This window comes from Gossypium arboreum, chromosome 11 (assembly GCF_025698485.1).
Source record: "Gossypium arboreum isolate Shixiya-1 chromosome 11, ASM2569848v2, whole genome shotgun sequence".
NCBI classification, from domain to species: Eukaryota; Viridiplantae; Streptophyta; class Magnoliopsida; order Malvales; family Malvaceae; genus Gossypium; species Gossypium arboreum.
The window spans coordinates 12106492-12124141 of record NC_069080.1 but is presented as its reverse complement, the minus strand read 5'-3'; the positions used below and the strand labels follow the sequence as shown (position 1 = coordinate 12124141).

The window sequence follows — 17650 nt, the reverse complement described above, 5'->3', positions numbered from 1 at the left end:
ATCACTATTAATTATGTGAGGTCAAGTGAAAATTTGGCGGATCCTTTGACAAAAAGTCATGTTAGAGATATAGTAAAAAGGACCTCAAAAGGGATGTGGTTCAAGCCCATTAATTAGAGTCACCCATGATGGAAACTCGACTCAATGCTTGGTACAACGTCAAGTCTTGAGTTCAATGAGACAAAGTACATCATTAATATGTGACTGTTAGCACTGTAAATAAATCCATCCTAAGATTAAAGTGCTAGGTACCTGTAATGATAAGGGAAGGAAGAGTAATGTACTCTTAATGGACCCATAACATAAAAATGTTGGAGTGTTATAATTACGGGAACACTCTTGATGGGATCTACCTATGTGAATAGAAGTATGACCGCTTCTAGGAGCTCAAGGGCTTGGTTCCGACAGCACTCATGAAAAGAGGACACAGACACATGGCCATAATAGTGTTCCTAGATACTATGCATTGACCGATGTTGAAATCATTGTGTGAGATGTGTTCGGTTAATCAAATGAAATAGTTGGTTCAAAGCTTAGCCTACCATGCAATTTCGATTAACTTTAACATGTTTTCACTAAGTGAAGGTTAAATCGTAAGATACCTTTCATTTATGCAAATTGATTTCCAAAAATATTAAAATCTAAAATATTTTGAAAACGGGGAGATTGTTGGAACTTTTTAATATTTATATTGTTCCAATAACTATAAATGAATGGGTGTAATTAATCAAAAGATTATATTGTTTGATTTTTGAAAAGAATTATAACTATTTAAATAATTTTATTTGAATAGTTATAATTAAATGAATAATTATGTGTTTATTTTAAAGACATTATTATTCGAAAGACACCTATTGATGAAAGATGTCTTTAAGAAGAGACATGAAAATTCCTATAAATAGGAATGAGATTTCATTTGGAAATCATACCATCAAATTCTAATATTATTAGATTATTCTATAAAGTATTACTGCAGAAATCCTTTATAGAAATTGCGTTTCTTGTCATACAATTGCTCAGTGTGTAGTGAGCTATTCTCGTCAATGCAAAACGCAAATAGTCATTGGCTTCATTGTATCCTCGAGGTTAATTTGCTTGGAACTCATTTGCACACTGAAGATAGGTGAGGGCGAATATAAGCTTAAAGATAGTGGCTTGATACACGCCTTGGAGCCTTATCCTATTTCTTCTTCTGTTCAAGTTCCGTTCGTGTGTTCGAGATTTTCCTCATCGAAGATTTGTACTAACACTAAAACAAACTCGCCTCATTACAACGTTAAAAATAAGTTTTCTATGGAAAAAAAACAGTGCATTACCATTACGTACGAAACTATTTACAACGCAGTTTATATTTATTATCATCAGCCTCCATCTTACTCGGGAACATCATATATACATGATGAATCATGTGAAACTAGGGTGCTCAGCTGCTGTCAGTAGTGTTCCCTAGATCATAGCAATAACTCTTTGAGGATCAATAGGACTATCATGATGAAGCATAAAATAACCAGCACTGTCGCACACATCATCATCCCTCCCTCCTGTGTTCGTTCAGCCTGCAATTCAAATACAAGTCATACACAACTCTCAAGTTTTATTAAAACTGCAACAACTGAGGGACTACATAGCGACTAATGCACACACTGAATACACAAGTCACCGTATACTAAATGAGGAGAGGGGATCTTTGGTATCCAGGGGTTTGGGGAAGGGGAATTTAGGGGATGAGTGTTGGCCTATGTGTATGTGCAAGCATGGGTCAGAAATATATAACACCATCTGGAGCTGTTTGAAGCCCTCCTCGACTGATGTAGCAACAGTTAGTCTATTCGATCAACAATAGTACCCTGATTGGAGATTTTAAATACATAATTTAGGGTTTATGGTTCTTAACAAAGAATATCTATTCGTACGCTAAAAAAATAGTTTGCCATTAGTATTAAAAAATGAAAAATAATTAATTTTTAATTATACTATAATAAATTTATCCTTATTTATAAATCTTTTAATAATTATTTGTTATGATTAATTGATGATGCATTAAATATTAATCATTTTGAACACATCACTTAATTAACATCGTTTGCAAAAGAAATTCTATCTAACGAGACACAAAAACTTAGGAGAACAGATTTTAAGTTTTGATGTTTATGTATAATAAAATATATTTCAATCAATTCTCATATTTTAAACGCTATGTATGCGACGGTAACCTTTTGAATCTCGATGTTCTACAAAGATGGATCCAGTATGAAAACTCAAAAAATTATTGATAGGTAAGTTATAAATTTAACGAATGAGACCTGAGTTTTGGGGACCCTCCATTTTGTTACGCATTTATGTGAGGGCGGGCGGATAGATTTCATCATCTTTTTACAGTAGCAGCCAGCGGCAACCACATCATCCATGACGCCATATTATTCGGAACTTGAATAAAAAATATGATTTGTTTAAGGGGAAGATTAACATATGATTTTTATCTACATATACTAATAAAGTTAGATGGGCTTCTTTTATATACTTCTCCATGCCTTATGGTTTTATATTTTGGAATGATGGGAAAAAAAAAGTTTCTTTTTTTGACTTAAGTTCAACCATGCCACGTTGTTCTGATTTGGATATAATGGAATATAGGTATGATGTCTTATCTGTCATCAATATTAACTTAATTGGTGGAGTTAAAATGGAAGAATAAGTAGTACGTAGAAACCCATGGTAACCGGATCTTTAGAGAAAGCTTCTTATGCTATAATATTTGGTGCAACCAAAGATTGTGAAATCAGAAATGATATGTTTCATAAAACCTAAAACTAAAGGAATTATGATCATCAACGGCAAGGCCTCTCCAACCTTGAATATTATAGTGTTTTAGCTGGGGGTTGAGTCAGTCGAAACATTAAAAAGTTTCCCTACCTTGTCTATAAAACATCATTTATTTGAGCTTCATCTTCCCATTCTATGAATCTTGATTAAGGTGATATGAAAGAATGTTGATTTGATAGCCATCATATTCAAACAATTTCTTGTGTGGAAGAAAAAGCAGCCTAACTTGATATTATAATATTTTGGCCATCTAATATGTATTTATTATGTTTAAATCAGAAAATGTTAACATCTATTAATTAAAACCTCTTTTGGTCCCACATAAACCATTTAAGCGGTTTTAAAAGCTTATTGCTAAACTGAACAAATTTATATGCCTTACTTAATAACAACATTTTTGGAGAGATTAAAAAATAAAATAAAATAAACTAAAACTAAAGGAAGAATTTTCATATTTTATCTGCTTTTCTTTAGGAAATGTGCGTTCTGTAATTTCACGAACTAATAACTGCTATTTTCACCACAGTTTTGTGGCAAAAAATAATCTGACATACTTGAAAATAAACCCTTTACTTAATCTGATTTTCAGCGTTGACAGATGATGGCAGAGCAAAGCTTCCCTGGTTCCCGAGGCACCAACTGACCTTGAGCCATCACCAATGATTTGTAGATCTCAACGATCACCTTCTCGTCATACTCTTTAACCGGACGCTTCCCAAAGGCAGCGATTCCTTGATTCGCTATGCTACCTCCATACCCACTGCTAACCATCCTGGAGTTGGCTAACCGCAGCATCATTTTCACGTACGCATCACGTAGCCAAACCAACCACTTCTTCGGCGATCTTATTCTCAGCTTTGCCTTGATCCTGATCTTCCAGAACCTCTTCCGCCGTGAGGAGCCCAGCTCCACCCGACTCCGCCGTGCTCCACTCGTACCATTTAGCTTCACGTAGCCTCTCCTCCTCCAGTACCCTGTCAAGTTCTTGTACATGGTCGCTGAAATACCTTCCATCACTATTTCAGTATTCCTACTTCAAGGTGGTCTTATTTTTTTCCAAGAGAAAAGAGGTGGTTGGAAGGTTGAAGAAAGTGAGTGATAAATTTGGTATAAGCTTGATAAGATATATATATTAAAACCATATTATATACGGTGAAAACTATATAGTAAATTCCAATGTCAAAAGTATATGGTAAAATAAGAAAAGAAATGAATGATGGTAATAATAGTTGTAGTATGAGGAACCTATGTATAGATATATAGATGGGAGTGAGGGTTGGCATCATAAATATGTAGCGGCATTTCTCACGGGTGTCGCTGTCCATATTCAATGTGTGTGGTACATTCCACGTTTCCACCTCCAAACATATTTTAGTCGTCTGATCTTTTTTTTTTTTTTAATAAAAGAAATTCATCCATGGCATTCCTCTCCTTTTCAACATTAGAAAGAAAAATAAGTCAACAATAGAAAATTTCAATCTAATTAGAAAAAGAAAAAAACTAATAAGCATATAATTTTGACATTAAATAGAACAAAATTTGCATTTAGTGATATGATCTTCTAAAAATTATAATACTGAATATTTATATTTATATTTTATTTTTATGACTTAATGTATTTACTTATTTCAACAATTTATAAAATATGGTCTTGAATGCATTTAAACGTGTAATACCCTCTAATTTAAATATTTAATAAATTATGAATAATTTAAGAATTATATAAATAAAATCATATTGTCTATAGTAACTCTATAATTAAATTAGCTTTCTATATAATTAAAATTTTAAGTAAAATTATAGTTATTCATTTAAGCAAGCCTATTAATTATCATTTATTAAATAAAATGACTTTAATTAAAATATTATTCCAATAAAATGATTAAATTTCTAGGAAAAAATATATTAATCATATTTGATTAACTAAAAATTATGTGGAATTAAAGACACTAATTCAAGAAACTATTAAGTTCTCTAATTAAATATTTTACTACTAATTTGGAACATCATAAATTTATAAATTGATTACTTGAATTTAGTAATTGATTATAAACTAATTATTTTAATTTGATAATTCATATGGATTAATTAAACTTATTAGATTTATGAATTTTATAATTAATCATATGAAAGAATGTAAAATAAAATATACATAAAAGCAATAATACATGCACTTGTTTACGTCTTTTAATTTTGTTGATTTGATTTCCACTTCCTTTCATTTTTAACATAATTCTCACTTTTTTTTTATTTAATAAAAATTTAAAATATGAAATCTATGGTGAGTTTATAACGATTTTCTCTCTATAACAACATTCTATTATAAGTGTATAACAACTACCTCTCTATAATAGGCAAAATCTAAACAAACAAACAAAACAAAAGTGTTAATTGTAGTTAATAAATTTGAAGTGTTAGTAAAATAAGAATATTGAGTATTTTTTTTGGTAGAATTCAAAATCATAAATATATAGAAGTTACGGAGAATGGAAGCATAGGATGGGATTGAAAGTGGTGATTAATACTAAGGTGACATTAAAGTAAGGAATGTGTAACAACAAAGGTTGTATAGCCTCCCTTTTTCATTTTAATAAGGCTGATGGGGTTGGATAATCATTTACAATGTGGCCCAATCAAGTGTAAATAGTTTACAAGTGAGGAAGCATTGCGTCACGAATATTAGAATATTCCACCCAGCTGGCTTTCAGCCATTTGACTTTTGTAATAATGAAGAGTGTGTGAATCACATTTTGTTCATAAGGACTTTTTTTTATCTTTTTTTTCTTTTTGTGGATAAGGAATAACCATATATCTTTATCTTCCTTTTTCTACCATTCGTATTAATTGAAAAACAACACAACTTTCCTTTTTCTCAAATAAAGCTAACTTTCTTTTAGGCTACTCAACTATTTTTTTTTATATCTTTTATGAATTTATCTTATCATTTTAGATATCATCTCCATTCTGTGCGTCTTTTCCTATAACAGTCCTTTTAAATAATAAAGTTTATTGTAAAACTTAAATAGAATAATAGTTAAAACTCTTTTGTTTAGCACGCTGTATTACTCTATCATTACTCTTAATATTTATAAAAAAAAAGTTAATTTGTAGAATTAATTATTTATATTTTATTTTATGATTTATAACAATAATAATAAAATATGAAATACACTATTTACTAAATTACTTCTCTATTACAACCACTTTTTTTTAAATTTTTAATAAAATTAGTTTTATTACTAAGTAAAATAATAATAATAATAATAATAATAATAATAATAATAATAAAATAGTTAAGACATTACTTCAATAAAATGATTAATTTGTATATAAAATATATTAATCATATTTTATTAAATGAAATTATATTTATAAATTTATTAAAGATATAATACTAATTAATAATATTATTAATAAAATATAGTTTTTATTTTGAAAATTAAAATTTAAAATATGATATAAATTTTGAAGAGTATTGGAAATTAATTTTACAAATTTCAAATAAAGAATAAAGTGACATATTAGTTAAGTTTTTAGAGATACATATTCTTTATCACAAATTTATAAAATAGGTTGTTCCTAATCAATTTTTGTGCACAAAATGCAAAAGGACGGCATCGGTCTGGTTAGCTTCCCTTGGTTCATATAATAAAGTGATTTGATTTGTTTTTTTTTTCTTTTAAGTTTTAAAATAAAATGTTTGTAATTACTAATTAGTTTAGAACCGAATTATAATAAAAAAACAGTAAGAAAAGAAGAGGAGGCATTGATTGGGAGGCAGACGGCAAAAAATTGTACATGTGTAGACATAAGATTTATATTACACAAGAAACATTAGTATTAATGGGGCACAAGTAGAAATAGGAAAAAGAGATAGAAGATTTGTGTTCATAAAGTAAGCAACCAGGTTTCCAGATATGGGTGGGAGTTGGGAATGCATAACATATTGAATTAAAAAGAGGTCAATTCATTTCTCCTACGGTACGGTACAGCCAGATGTTGTGGCCCAAAAAGGATCAATAAAGACCCCTTTCAACTCTTAACACTATTTGGTTATGCTTGGAGCATGACATGAGTAACTGTATTGTTGTTTCTAGGGTAAATTCAGGGTTGCCAAATTAGGGAGATCGATGGTAGTAGTAGTAGGAACGAACAATGCCCCAAGATCAAGCACTAAAAAGCAGCAGCAATCTTTGCTTTCGAAATTCAAATTGCATTGCAATAATTATCAAAACTAGTAAGTTGATATATGGAAGTCCGGAAGTTGACATCTTCAAGAACAAGAAGCCAATAAATATTTCCATCATAATAAACAACTATATCTACATGCATACAACCAAAAAAGAAACCCTACCATCTTCACCTGTCAACTAACATTGACTTCCATGTCTTGTTTTGGCTGCTTAGAGGTCTTCCTCTTCAATCCCTCAGGGGTCTTAACCTGACTCAAACGCTTCAGTTTTGAACCCGAAACCGCCTTCTTCACATCCTTTTTTGCTTTCTTAAGAGCCTCTGGGGTCTTAACTTGACTCAGCCTCTTGGTCTTCACGCTTTTCTCCGATACTTTCTTTGCAGCCTGTTCTTTGGGGTTTGAGGACTTGTTTTTTGCACTGCCTTTCCTTTCCTGGGTCTCTTTGACGGCCAGCTTCAGTTTTTCAGTCGAAGAAATCTTGTAGGAGTTCTTGAGTTTAACAAGCTTCTCCGATTTCACCAACTTCTTCAACTGAACCGATAGCAGCTTCTTGAAATTGGGAGGCAGCATTTTGCCGTACTTCTCCTCCATGAACTTGGCTATCGCTGGCTGGCTTGACCCTGTCCGTTCCTTCAGCGTCGATATTGCTTCACAAATCATCTGCAATTACAAAACCCAAATTCAAGACCAAAGAAAAAAAAAAGTTGAAACGTTAATGAGCATAAAGGAGAGGAAAACAGGGGACCTCAAGGTAAGGAGGATGGGAAGCCTTATCCTCATTTGTAGAAGCAACTTCTGGCTTTGCTTTTGCCATTGTTATTGAGCGCCTTGTTTCAGAGTTTTGGAGAAGAAAAAGGCCGCAGTAGTTATAGTAATGGGAAATTAATAGATAGATTTCAATTTCAAAATTGGGATTAGGCGGGAATGTTTCATTGCGGAGTGTGGAGCCAAGCCATTAGATTAGACGGTTACAACTTACGCTGTGTCTCTACATCTTTACCCTTTTCCCATTATGTAGGCATTCGTGGCCTCGTGGGTTCATGGGCTTTGTCAGTGTCAAAGCTGTGTCTCTACATCTTTACCCTTTTCCCATTATGTAGGCATTCTTTTGACACTTGTGAAGATATGAGAAATACATATTTTTTAATCATATAATCATATTACTAGTTTTATGTCCCTACTTCGTTTCGGGTACATATATAATTATTTCAACTAATTTAATTAAAATTTTACTTTTTTAAATATATCTAACTTTTATTAAATCAACTCAAAAGTCATTAGGTTAGGCATAAATAGTTTCAAGTAAAATTATGGTTATGATTGTTGTGTTATGTTTAAATTTAGAATTTAGTATTTATATTTTATTTTGCTATAATTTAATTGTCGAAATATTTTCAAAATATATATAGTTTTCTACTGTAATTACAAATAAAAATTATAATTAATCAAAAGTTATGTCACTTAATTATTAATCAAAAGTTATGTCACTTAATTATTAATCAAAAGTTGTCATTATTTATAGTGATGAAATTATTAAAATTTCCTACAATTGGGTAAACAATATTCATCCACTTTAAAGTTCTCATTCCATAGAGCACGAGGTCACCTTCACAGTTGGCCTTTACCTAACAATTGGGTGAGTTTGAACACTGATGGTTCGGTTAAATTTGATGAAGGCTTCGCTGCAAGTGGTGGATGTGTGAGAGATCATAATGGCGAGTGGATAGGGTTCGCTAAATATTTGGGAAATTGCATTATTTTGGAGGTAAAGCTTTGGGGAATTCTTGATGGGCTGAATCTTATCTTGGATAGACGCATTGAGAGAATCCTTATCCAAACGGATAGCATTGAAGCTATTAATTTAATTCTGGATGACTCTTTCGGGAGCTTAAATTCTGCCTTAGTTCGAAAAATTCATCTCATCTTGAGGAAGATGGAGCAGTGGAAAATTCAATGCATCCCCAGAAAAGAAAACTTAATTGCTGATACTTTGGCTAAGTCTGTTCCTACTAGGAGATTAGGCTTAAGATTGTTTATAGATCCTCCGTTGGGGATCTAAGCTTTTACTTTGTATCTTATTTCTTTTTTAATATTATTACCAAAAAAAAATTAAAAGTTATGTCACTTGATTATTAACAAACAATCATAATTATTTAATAGATATAATTATTTAAATAATTATGTTTATTGCTAAGATATAATTATCAATTTTGGGTAATTATGTCCCTATGAAGAGATATGAGACCTCCTATAAATAAGAATAAACTTTCATTTCTATGACACACTTAGAAACATAAAAATAAAGTTTCTTTTTATTCTCCCACTATCTTTTATATTTTTAGATTGTTCAATAAAAAATTATTGCAGAATTTTTTTTGTAACACTTTATACCCGACTCGATTGTTGGGTCCAGGTGCCAAATGTCACAATTAAATAGGCTTACTTAATAGACTTCCTAATTTGAATTAATTACAATTTAAACCTCACAAGTTTTTTTGCACATAAAGTAATCCATTTTCTTAGCATTTAAACTTCAATTTACTTTCTTTATTATATAGTCATTAAAATACTACTGGGTTGGTTTATTTATGATTATAATGACTTGGATCTTAAAGTTTCAAACAATATATTCTCATTTATACCCCGAGGTGTAGTCTCTAAGGGTGCCCTTTATATACATGATACTACTATGGCGCCATTCGCGTAGACTTGGCGATATCTAGCTTTGCCTCTCTATGGTCCCTAAATAATTCTTCAATCTTGCACTAAGAGCAGTTCAAAAGTAAGTCTAAAAGAACTTAGTGAGGTTCTATATAGTTGTACTCATAATAAAATCCTAATTTGAGAAGTAAATAATAATTATAGCACAAAGTTGAAACTCCCTGAGAGACTTAGAAGATGCCACAGGTTTTTTGTGGCGGCGTTAATGCCTTTAAGCGTTTTGAACTAACCGTTAACGGTCGTGTCGACTAACGTATTAACATACTTCCCCAGACACCCCTTTTTCTTGTGTCTTGAACCATTCTGACTTCAACTTAAATTCCATACTTGCCTTCCTAATTCGACTCAGCACAAAGTAACCATATATGTGAATACCCATATTCATGTCTGCTAATAACGGACCATTAGATGACTCATAATGACTGCTGGTTTCTTACTTTACTTTCCTCATTCAACGCAAAACTTGATTTTAATCTACTGGTTTATTCCTGACCATGAATTTCTTATGTCATATCCTGCGTATGAATTCCTTATTAAAAGGGAAGCCATTTATCGATACCCTTATTGGCGTCTTTGAATATGGAGCATGATTGGAAGATAAGCACCTCTCTTTCTTGGAGGACTCATATTTACCATATAATCCCAAAGGACTTCCCCATTACAGCCTAATCTACCACGATGCTCCCAAAATCAAATAATCTCCCCCGTGGACTATCTCTTCCTTAAGTTGTTTTTGGCAGACCTCTACCTCTGTTAGTCCCATGTGGACTAACCTGTATCGAGAAGTCCTGATCGACATATTTTTTCCCTGTAAAACCTTGATGGACTTTATCAATCAATCAACTTTGTGCATACTTCTTCTTCCATATGGTCAATTGACGGACTACCAACTTGTTTGGCTACCTCTTTATCGATCACCAATTGGAATTTCAACTACAATAATCCATTTCGAAACTTGCTTAGCCAAAATTGACTTTGCATAAACTCAGGTGGACTCTTTATGGCGGTATTATTTTTACCAATACGTTAAAGGAATTTCTCCTTCCTTTCACACATACCCGCATTAATACGTTTCATCAACTCCACTCATTGTTAAATTTGGTGGATCCCCTCATTATCCCGCTTACCCGTGCTCTTAGACGCGCCACGACCATTCCGTCATGCTACTCGCTGCGTGAGTCATACAATGACTTTTCTTTTTATACCCAGACAAACTTCCTGGTGTTGGAAAAAATCCAGTTTAAATATGATTTTCTTTCATAGCGAAAAATTAAAATATTAAAAATCGACTCGATTTGTGATATTTATAGCAATAAACCTTAACTGAATTCATACTTATGTTTCCGGCTTAGCGAACGTTCGTTTTTCCTTACTTTAAACCAAATGATCTTCTTTGCTATTCTCGTACCACGAACTGCTTCGAGTGTGGGCTTGAACCAATTGAATCGAAACCAGTAGAATTGTTATTTTGGAAAAATATATGTAATAATTGAGAATAAATTCTCTTTTTTTTTTTTGGCAGAGTAACAATCTCTAAAAGTTGTATAAATAACTCTACTAGTGCCATCTATTTATAGGGAGAGAAGGTAGAACCTTGTTGAATTGTAGAGGTTTATTTCAAATAGAAAAATAACTTCGTAGTTCAACTAGGAAAGGGAGATGGGTTAATATGTATTATGATAAGGATTCGAGCCTCTCTTATATCGGGTTCAATTACGAGTACTTTCTGGTCCTTTTGACTTATTACTCTATAATGTGATTCAACCCGATTTGATTTTTATATTTCCCAAACTAAACTTTAATATTCTATATGAAACAAATTTCTAATCCATATTTTACCCCTAGTAAAATTTTAATGATTCTACCCTAGTAAAATTTTGAGAAAATATGTTCAATATTTTATAACTTAACATGTTTACTGTGATCGAATGGTCTATTTTCACTTTCGGGCTTCAAAATAGCTCAAAAACATAAACTTATTCTTCCATTCATTTTAAAGTAATCCAAATGGAAATGAAAATGATAGAATTGCAAATGAATCATTTTCATTCCCATTTTTGGAAACCTACATTCATTTCCAAATGATTTCATTTTTCTATTTCAAAAAAAAAAAATAATCATTTCCTAAATGTTTTCTATTTCTCTTTCCTATTCATTTTGTTTATTTCTATTCAAACTCGCAATTCATTTCTGGTTTTAATGAGCTAGTGGAGGGACCAATTGAACATATGTAATTAGGGCTCAAATAATTTATAATTAAGTACTAGCTTTTTGCCTATTAATTATGAACTCATTTAGTCACGTAGTTATTCCACTATAGTATCGTGATTGAGCTCTCCCTAATAACATACCATTAGGAAAGCAACTGCTCAGTGCTCATTTAATGACCTTATTATAAGTATGTTACCATCAAAGGATATCATTGATCTCTTTGGGATAATATTCACTATCCCAATATAATCATATTTTATCTCATGGTAATCATTACATACATGAAAAGTAAATTAATATCAAATAGTAATCAAGTCATTCATCATAAAGACGAATGACCAATGACCAAGTTCACTTTTCATCAACCATATAATGTCAATAAGAGGATATGTTTTACCCATGTCTCTGGCTATAAATTCTACTATTGTGAATGACGCTACATACTACAGAAGTCATACACCCAATGCATTAGCTTTTGGTTCCTTATCTATTTGAACTTAGGATTTTACATAAATCAAAGTGTACGAGTAACGCATATATAATCTGTCATCCACTCAGGATTTAGGTATGCCACACTATGAATGTTACGAATGAATAAATTCATAAACGGATTCAGGATCTATTCATCTTGGGTCCTATTCGATGTATTGTCAGTCCAGTCAGTGATATCTATATCTCTATCTTCTGAGAGCCATTCGCTCCGATGCCCAAAACAAAGCATCTCTCCAATTGGACTTGATAGACGACATATTAGTCTTTCAATCGGTTTGCTCATTTTTGATTAAACTAATGACATGTTTACGTTTGTCTACTGATACAAGCTGTCTTTCTATATTACGATCCAACCACGTAATATTGCTAAATATTAGTTAAACAATAGACAAGCAGTGAGAAACAGTTGTTTCAATTTTGATTTACGTGCAAAACCATGTGAGAAAAATATACAAAGTATTAATGTAATTCATGAATAGTTTTATTAATCAATCTGTTCAAAAAATTACAAGTGTACTTAGACAAAAATATTACACTTAAGGCATCGAATCCAACACCTTGTTCATTATCTTAGCGAACTTCATATGTTGTCACAACCCAACTATGTTTTTACATCTTATAATTCTATGTTTGATGTTCTGGCGGACTTCATATGTTGTCATAGCCTAGTTATGGTCTTGCATATTAAACCTCTTTCGAGGTGTCGCCTCGAATGACCTGTCGATAATCGTCGTCGCGATGTAATTAACTATCTAGCACTAAAAAGGACTAAATTACAAAACAGTGAGAATTACATGATTAACAATTCAATGGACACAAGTGGTTGGTTGACTTCCATATTACTAATTAGTATTCGAATTAGGGATCTAAAAATCTTAAACTTTTAATTGGTTCAATTTTACCTCTTGGTCACCATCTTACCAAATTAGACGATTTAGTTAGGATTATCTCTCGACCTCATCGAATTAACTTGGGACAACCAAATTGATTCTCGATAAGTTCTCCTATAGATTTCACCTACCTAAATTTTACATATCAAATTACGGAATATCACATTGATACACACCTTGAAGTCTTCGTTAATTTCTCATAAATTCATTTCTATCCCTCCACACTAACAATCTTTATACTTTCAAAATATTATTAATTAGTCTAAATAATTGGCACCCTTAAAATAGAGTTGGATACGTGTCTTGGGGAAAACCCTTGCATAGATTATAGGTAAATTTAGGATTTGATCCCTTTGCTATGTTTAAATTTAGAATTTAGTATTTATATAGTAATTTGACATAGTTTGATAGAAAGTTAGGCCTTAAAGACTGGGAAACTATAGAGGACAAAGGCAACAGCTAGTAGCTTCCCATTTATCCCCTAACAAAGTGTGCACGATCCTAAGGCTGGTCAAATTCTTGCAATATAAGTTCTTCAATAGTGGACATCCGCATCAGGAAATCCATTGCGTGATTAGCCTCTCTAAGGAAAGGGCATAGTAGGACCTCTCATTCCTTATTTTATAATTGTGTAATGTTGCGCACCAAAAGAAGCACCGGGACCCTGACCCTCCCTACTTGTGTTCTTTATGAAATGAATAGCCAAAGAACTTTCATTTTCTCACAAAATTCTTTTATACCCACTACAGTAAAACCTATTTTTAGCGGCGTTTTTAGCCGCGTTTGGATAAAAAAACGTCGCTACAAATCGAGCATTAGCGGCGTTTTTCAAAAAGTGCCGCTATAGATCGAGCATTAGCGGCGTTTTTTAAAAAATGTCACAAAAAAATTAAGCACAATGCTGTCGTTTTATGTTGAGCTTTAGTGGCATTAACGACGCTTTTAGAAGAAACGCCGCTATAGATCGAGCATTAGCGGCGCTTTTATAAAAAATGCCACTATAGATCGAGCATTAGCGATGCTTTTTAAAAAATGCCGCTATAGGTTGAGCATTAGCGGCGCTTTTTGAAAAACGCCGCAAAAAATTAAGCACAACGCCGTCATTTTATGTTGAGCTTTAGTGGCATTTAGCGGCGTTTTTTGAAAAACGCAGCTATAGTTCATGTTTTAGTGGATAGCCCATAGTTCTTCTCTAGTCACAAAAAGGCCACTAATTTATTAACGGTACCCAAGGATCCAACCATCCTTAACATCTCGAAGAAGCTCTACTGCAACAGAATTTTGAAGGTCTCCAAATGATACTCTATCATAATTTATCTCTATCTAGTCTTGTGGTGGCGCCTTTTAGCCAATTTACCTCCATTCCCTTCGCATAGAATACCTGTATTTAAGCTGCATTTCAATAAAGTGTTCTACCTAAGTCAAGCTTTTGTTGAGCAAAGTTGTTGTGGATCTACTGCAACCCTGAAAAATAAACTCATTTCTTCCCTTTCAAATATTTCACCACACAATAGAAGATAGAGTATTCTATTGATCATTAGCAATAGTAATAAGCTCATTAATTAATTAAAATAGTTGACACCCTTAATTATTCTGGTTAAAATACTAAAGTCGTTTTGTCTTGAAAATATCAATTCCAACTTACCATGCCAAAATTTTCTTTTGTGTGTGTTAGAAATATGCATTTAATGAAAATTAATATCATCATTTTAATTAGAATAATTAAGGATATGAACTATTTAGACTAACTAACTTCAATGTAAAAATATAAAATCATATTATGTGAAATCAAAATATAAAATAGAGAGATTAAAACTGAAATTTATCATCATCTTAGAATGGTTAAAAAGAAAATTGATGTTAAACATGTGTCCAATAAGGCCTTATGTATAGATTTATATTTTCTTCAAATTCTTAGATAAATCTTTATTATTCTATTATACTATATTACACCTTTTTTAAACTAACTACACTTTTCAAACAATATTTTAGTCTAATAAGCTTTGGTTAAATTGTACTATTAGTCTCTATATTTTGCGAAAGTTGTGAATTTAGTCCCTATACTTTAATTTGGTCATCTTTAGTCCCTTTACTTCTCAAAATTTAAAATTTCAATCATCACGAAATGATAATTGTTAAAATCATTAAGTTTTTTTATTGCCAAAATTTGATGCGCCAAACATGTTATCACATGTGTAATGCCATGTCAACTTGTTATTTACACATATTACTCACTAAAAATTTCAGGTAATGAATTAATGACTATCATTTGTGGCAGGATTGAACTTTCAAAATTCGCAACTTGGAATGATCCAACTGAAAAATATGGATGAAATCTACAACTGTATGTATAGTGTGGGACTAATAATTGAATTTAAACAAACAAAATTAACAGCTACTGTTTGGGTTAGGACTAAAACTTCAAAGTTTGAAAAGTATAAAGACTAAAATTGACCAATTTGACTAAAATTGATTAAATTAAAGTAGAAAGACAAAATCTATACTTTTTGTATGGTAGAGGCACTGATAAAGAATTTAACCAGTAAGCTTTTCAAGGAGTTTTTCTTTTCAAAAAAAGAAGCTTTTTCGTGGAAGTAGATCCATATTTACTTAACGTGTTTGAGACCTTTTTCATATGATATAAAATTTCAATAAAATAAGTTTATTAATTTAACAGTTGAATTGAATACATGAAAATGATAAAAAGTTGGTTTAAAATTTTTGAATATTTTTTAACAGAAAACATGATACGGATTTCATTACTTTTCGTTTTAGGAGTGCGTTTGAGTCAAAAAAATTTAAAAAATAATCTTTGGTAATAGAATTATGGTGTTGGGTTAACTTCGTAAAGTTTAGATGAAAGTGATATACGTATTATTTATGTTTGCATCAACCAACCCTAAAACTAAAGTATGTGTGTTATGAAAAAGCGCAAGCAGAAGCATCTGTGGTTAATTAATTACCATTCGTGAAATCAGCCAGAATGAATGTGAGCATCGGCCATTCCGAAAACAAATTTAGATAGCAAGCTAGGAACTTTCCAGCTCAAAAAGGATCATCAAAAGAAGAGTGCGATCAAGTCCCTTTCTTTTTCAAAGTAAATCTGGCCATCGCCATTCAAATTAAAGTTGCCCAAAAAGCTTTCGCCCATTTGTTGAATTCAGACTAGCACTACCCACTAGCCAGGGAATATATGCAAAGTGGACGTTGCATGGCATATTTTGACGTTGACATGGAAATTTATAAACATAGATCCTTTCACTTTTCTACGAAAAGAATAAAGTCACCATATATATATATATAGTGTATTATTATTTAGCTAGCTGAAGATTACAGCGATAAAAAGCAAAAAAAAACACAAGCGATATATTCGTTTCTTAATTTGAAGAAACCAACCTTATTTCTAGCTTTAGCACATTATCACCAACTAAGCAGATTAGTTGATCGATGCCCTTGGACAAATTTGGTAAACCCTAGATACACAGATGAGAAATGGAAAAAATTATTACTAGTCTACTACACAAACTACAATTTGAATATAGAACCATATCTTGATGCATGTTTCCTCCCCCATGCGTAGTTCAGTTAGAGAATAAGCTGAGAGTACCCCAAAGGATTACAAGTGTGGCGGAGACTAAAAGTGAGTGGGCGTTGGTAGCGGCCGACTCAGAAGGTGGAGGGTTCTTGTAGCTATATATGAAGTAAGGAACCACTTGTTTGGGTGGCGAAGGGCATCCAGAGCACGGTGGTGGACGGCAGCTGGAGCAAGGTGAAGCACATGAAGGGCATGCTGGTGGTGGCGGCGACGGATTTGGTGGTGGTGGAGGTGATGGCGGAGGAGGAGAAGGCGGAGAAGGAGGTGGTGGGCACTCAGTTACCACGGGGGGTGGTGGCGGTGGAGAGGGAACAGGCGTGCAAGTATCGCATTTTATTTCTTCTTTGGATGAAGATGTTATAGTAGTTGATGAGGCCAAAGTGAATGAGATGAGAAGCAAAGCGTAAGCAGGCAGTAGCATTTGCATACGATAAAACATTGCCATTTTGGAAACTGGTGAACAATTTTTTGTTATAAAAGAGAAGCTTAGAAAGCAAGGTTAATAATGGTGTACGAAGAAGACGAGCACCGAGAGGAAGGTAAAGGGAAAGGAGTGCTTATAAGTTATATGTATTGTGAGTTGTGACTGCTGCATCCTCTCTTAACTGGCACCTTTATCAACACTCCCTTTTTTTTTTTTTTCTTTTTTTTTGAAGTTAACAAAAAAATAGAAAATGCTTAAAAAACACTCTGGACTTCTTCCAACCACACATTTATCAAAATAAT

General features: G+C 32.4%; 3 protein-coding genes across 3 annotated transcripts; all 3 read right to left on the bottom strand.

The window, feature by feature from the left end:
* Positions 1-3171: 3171 nt before the first annotated feature.
* LOC108472437 (uncharacterized) lies at positions 3172-4070 on the bottom strand. The gene has a single exon (XM_017773959.2). The coding sequence runs from the start codon at positions 3835-3837 to the stop codon at positions 3409-3411; it is 429 nt and encodes a 142-aa protein (XP_017629448.1). The 5' UTR covers positions 3838-4070; the 3' UTR covers positions 3172-3408.
* Positions 4071-7015: 2945 nt separating this feature from the next.
* LOC108472844 (histone H1-like) lies at positions 7016-7907 on the bottom strand. The gene is made up of 2 exons (XM_017774400.2): positions 7761-7907; positions 7016-7675 (listed from the first exon to the last, which is right to left on the bottom strand). Exons 1-2 carry the CDS (start codon positions 7827-7829, stop codon positions 7190-7192), a joined length of 555 nt encoding a protein of 184 aa, XP_017629889.1. The 5' UTR covers positions 7830-7907; the 3' UTR covers positions 7016-7189.
* Positions 7908-16910: 9003 nt separating this feature from the next.
* Positions 16911-17369, bottom strand: LOC108471451 (leucine-rich repeat extensin-like protein 3). The gene has a single exon (XM_017773067.1). It carries the CDS (start codon positions 17367-17369, stop codon positions 16911-16913), a length of 459 nt encoding a protein of 152 aa, XP_017628556.1.
* Positions 17370-17650: the final 281 nt, after the last annotated feature.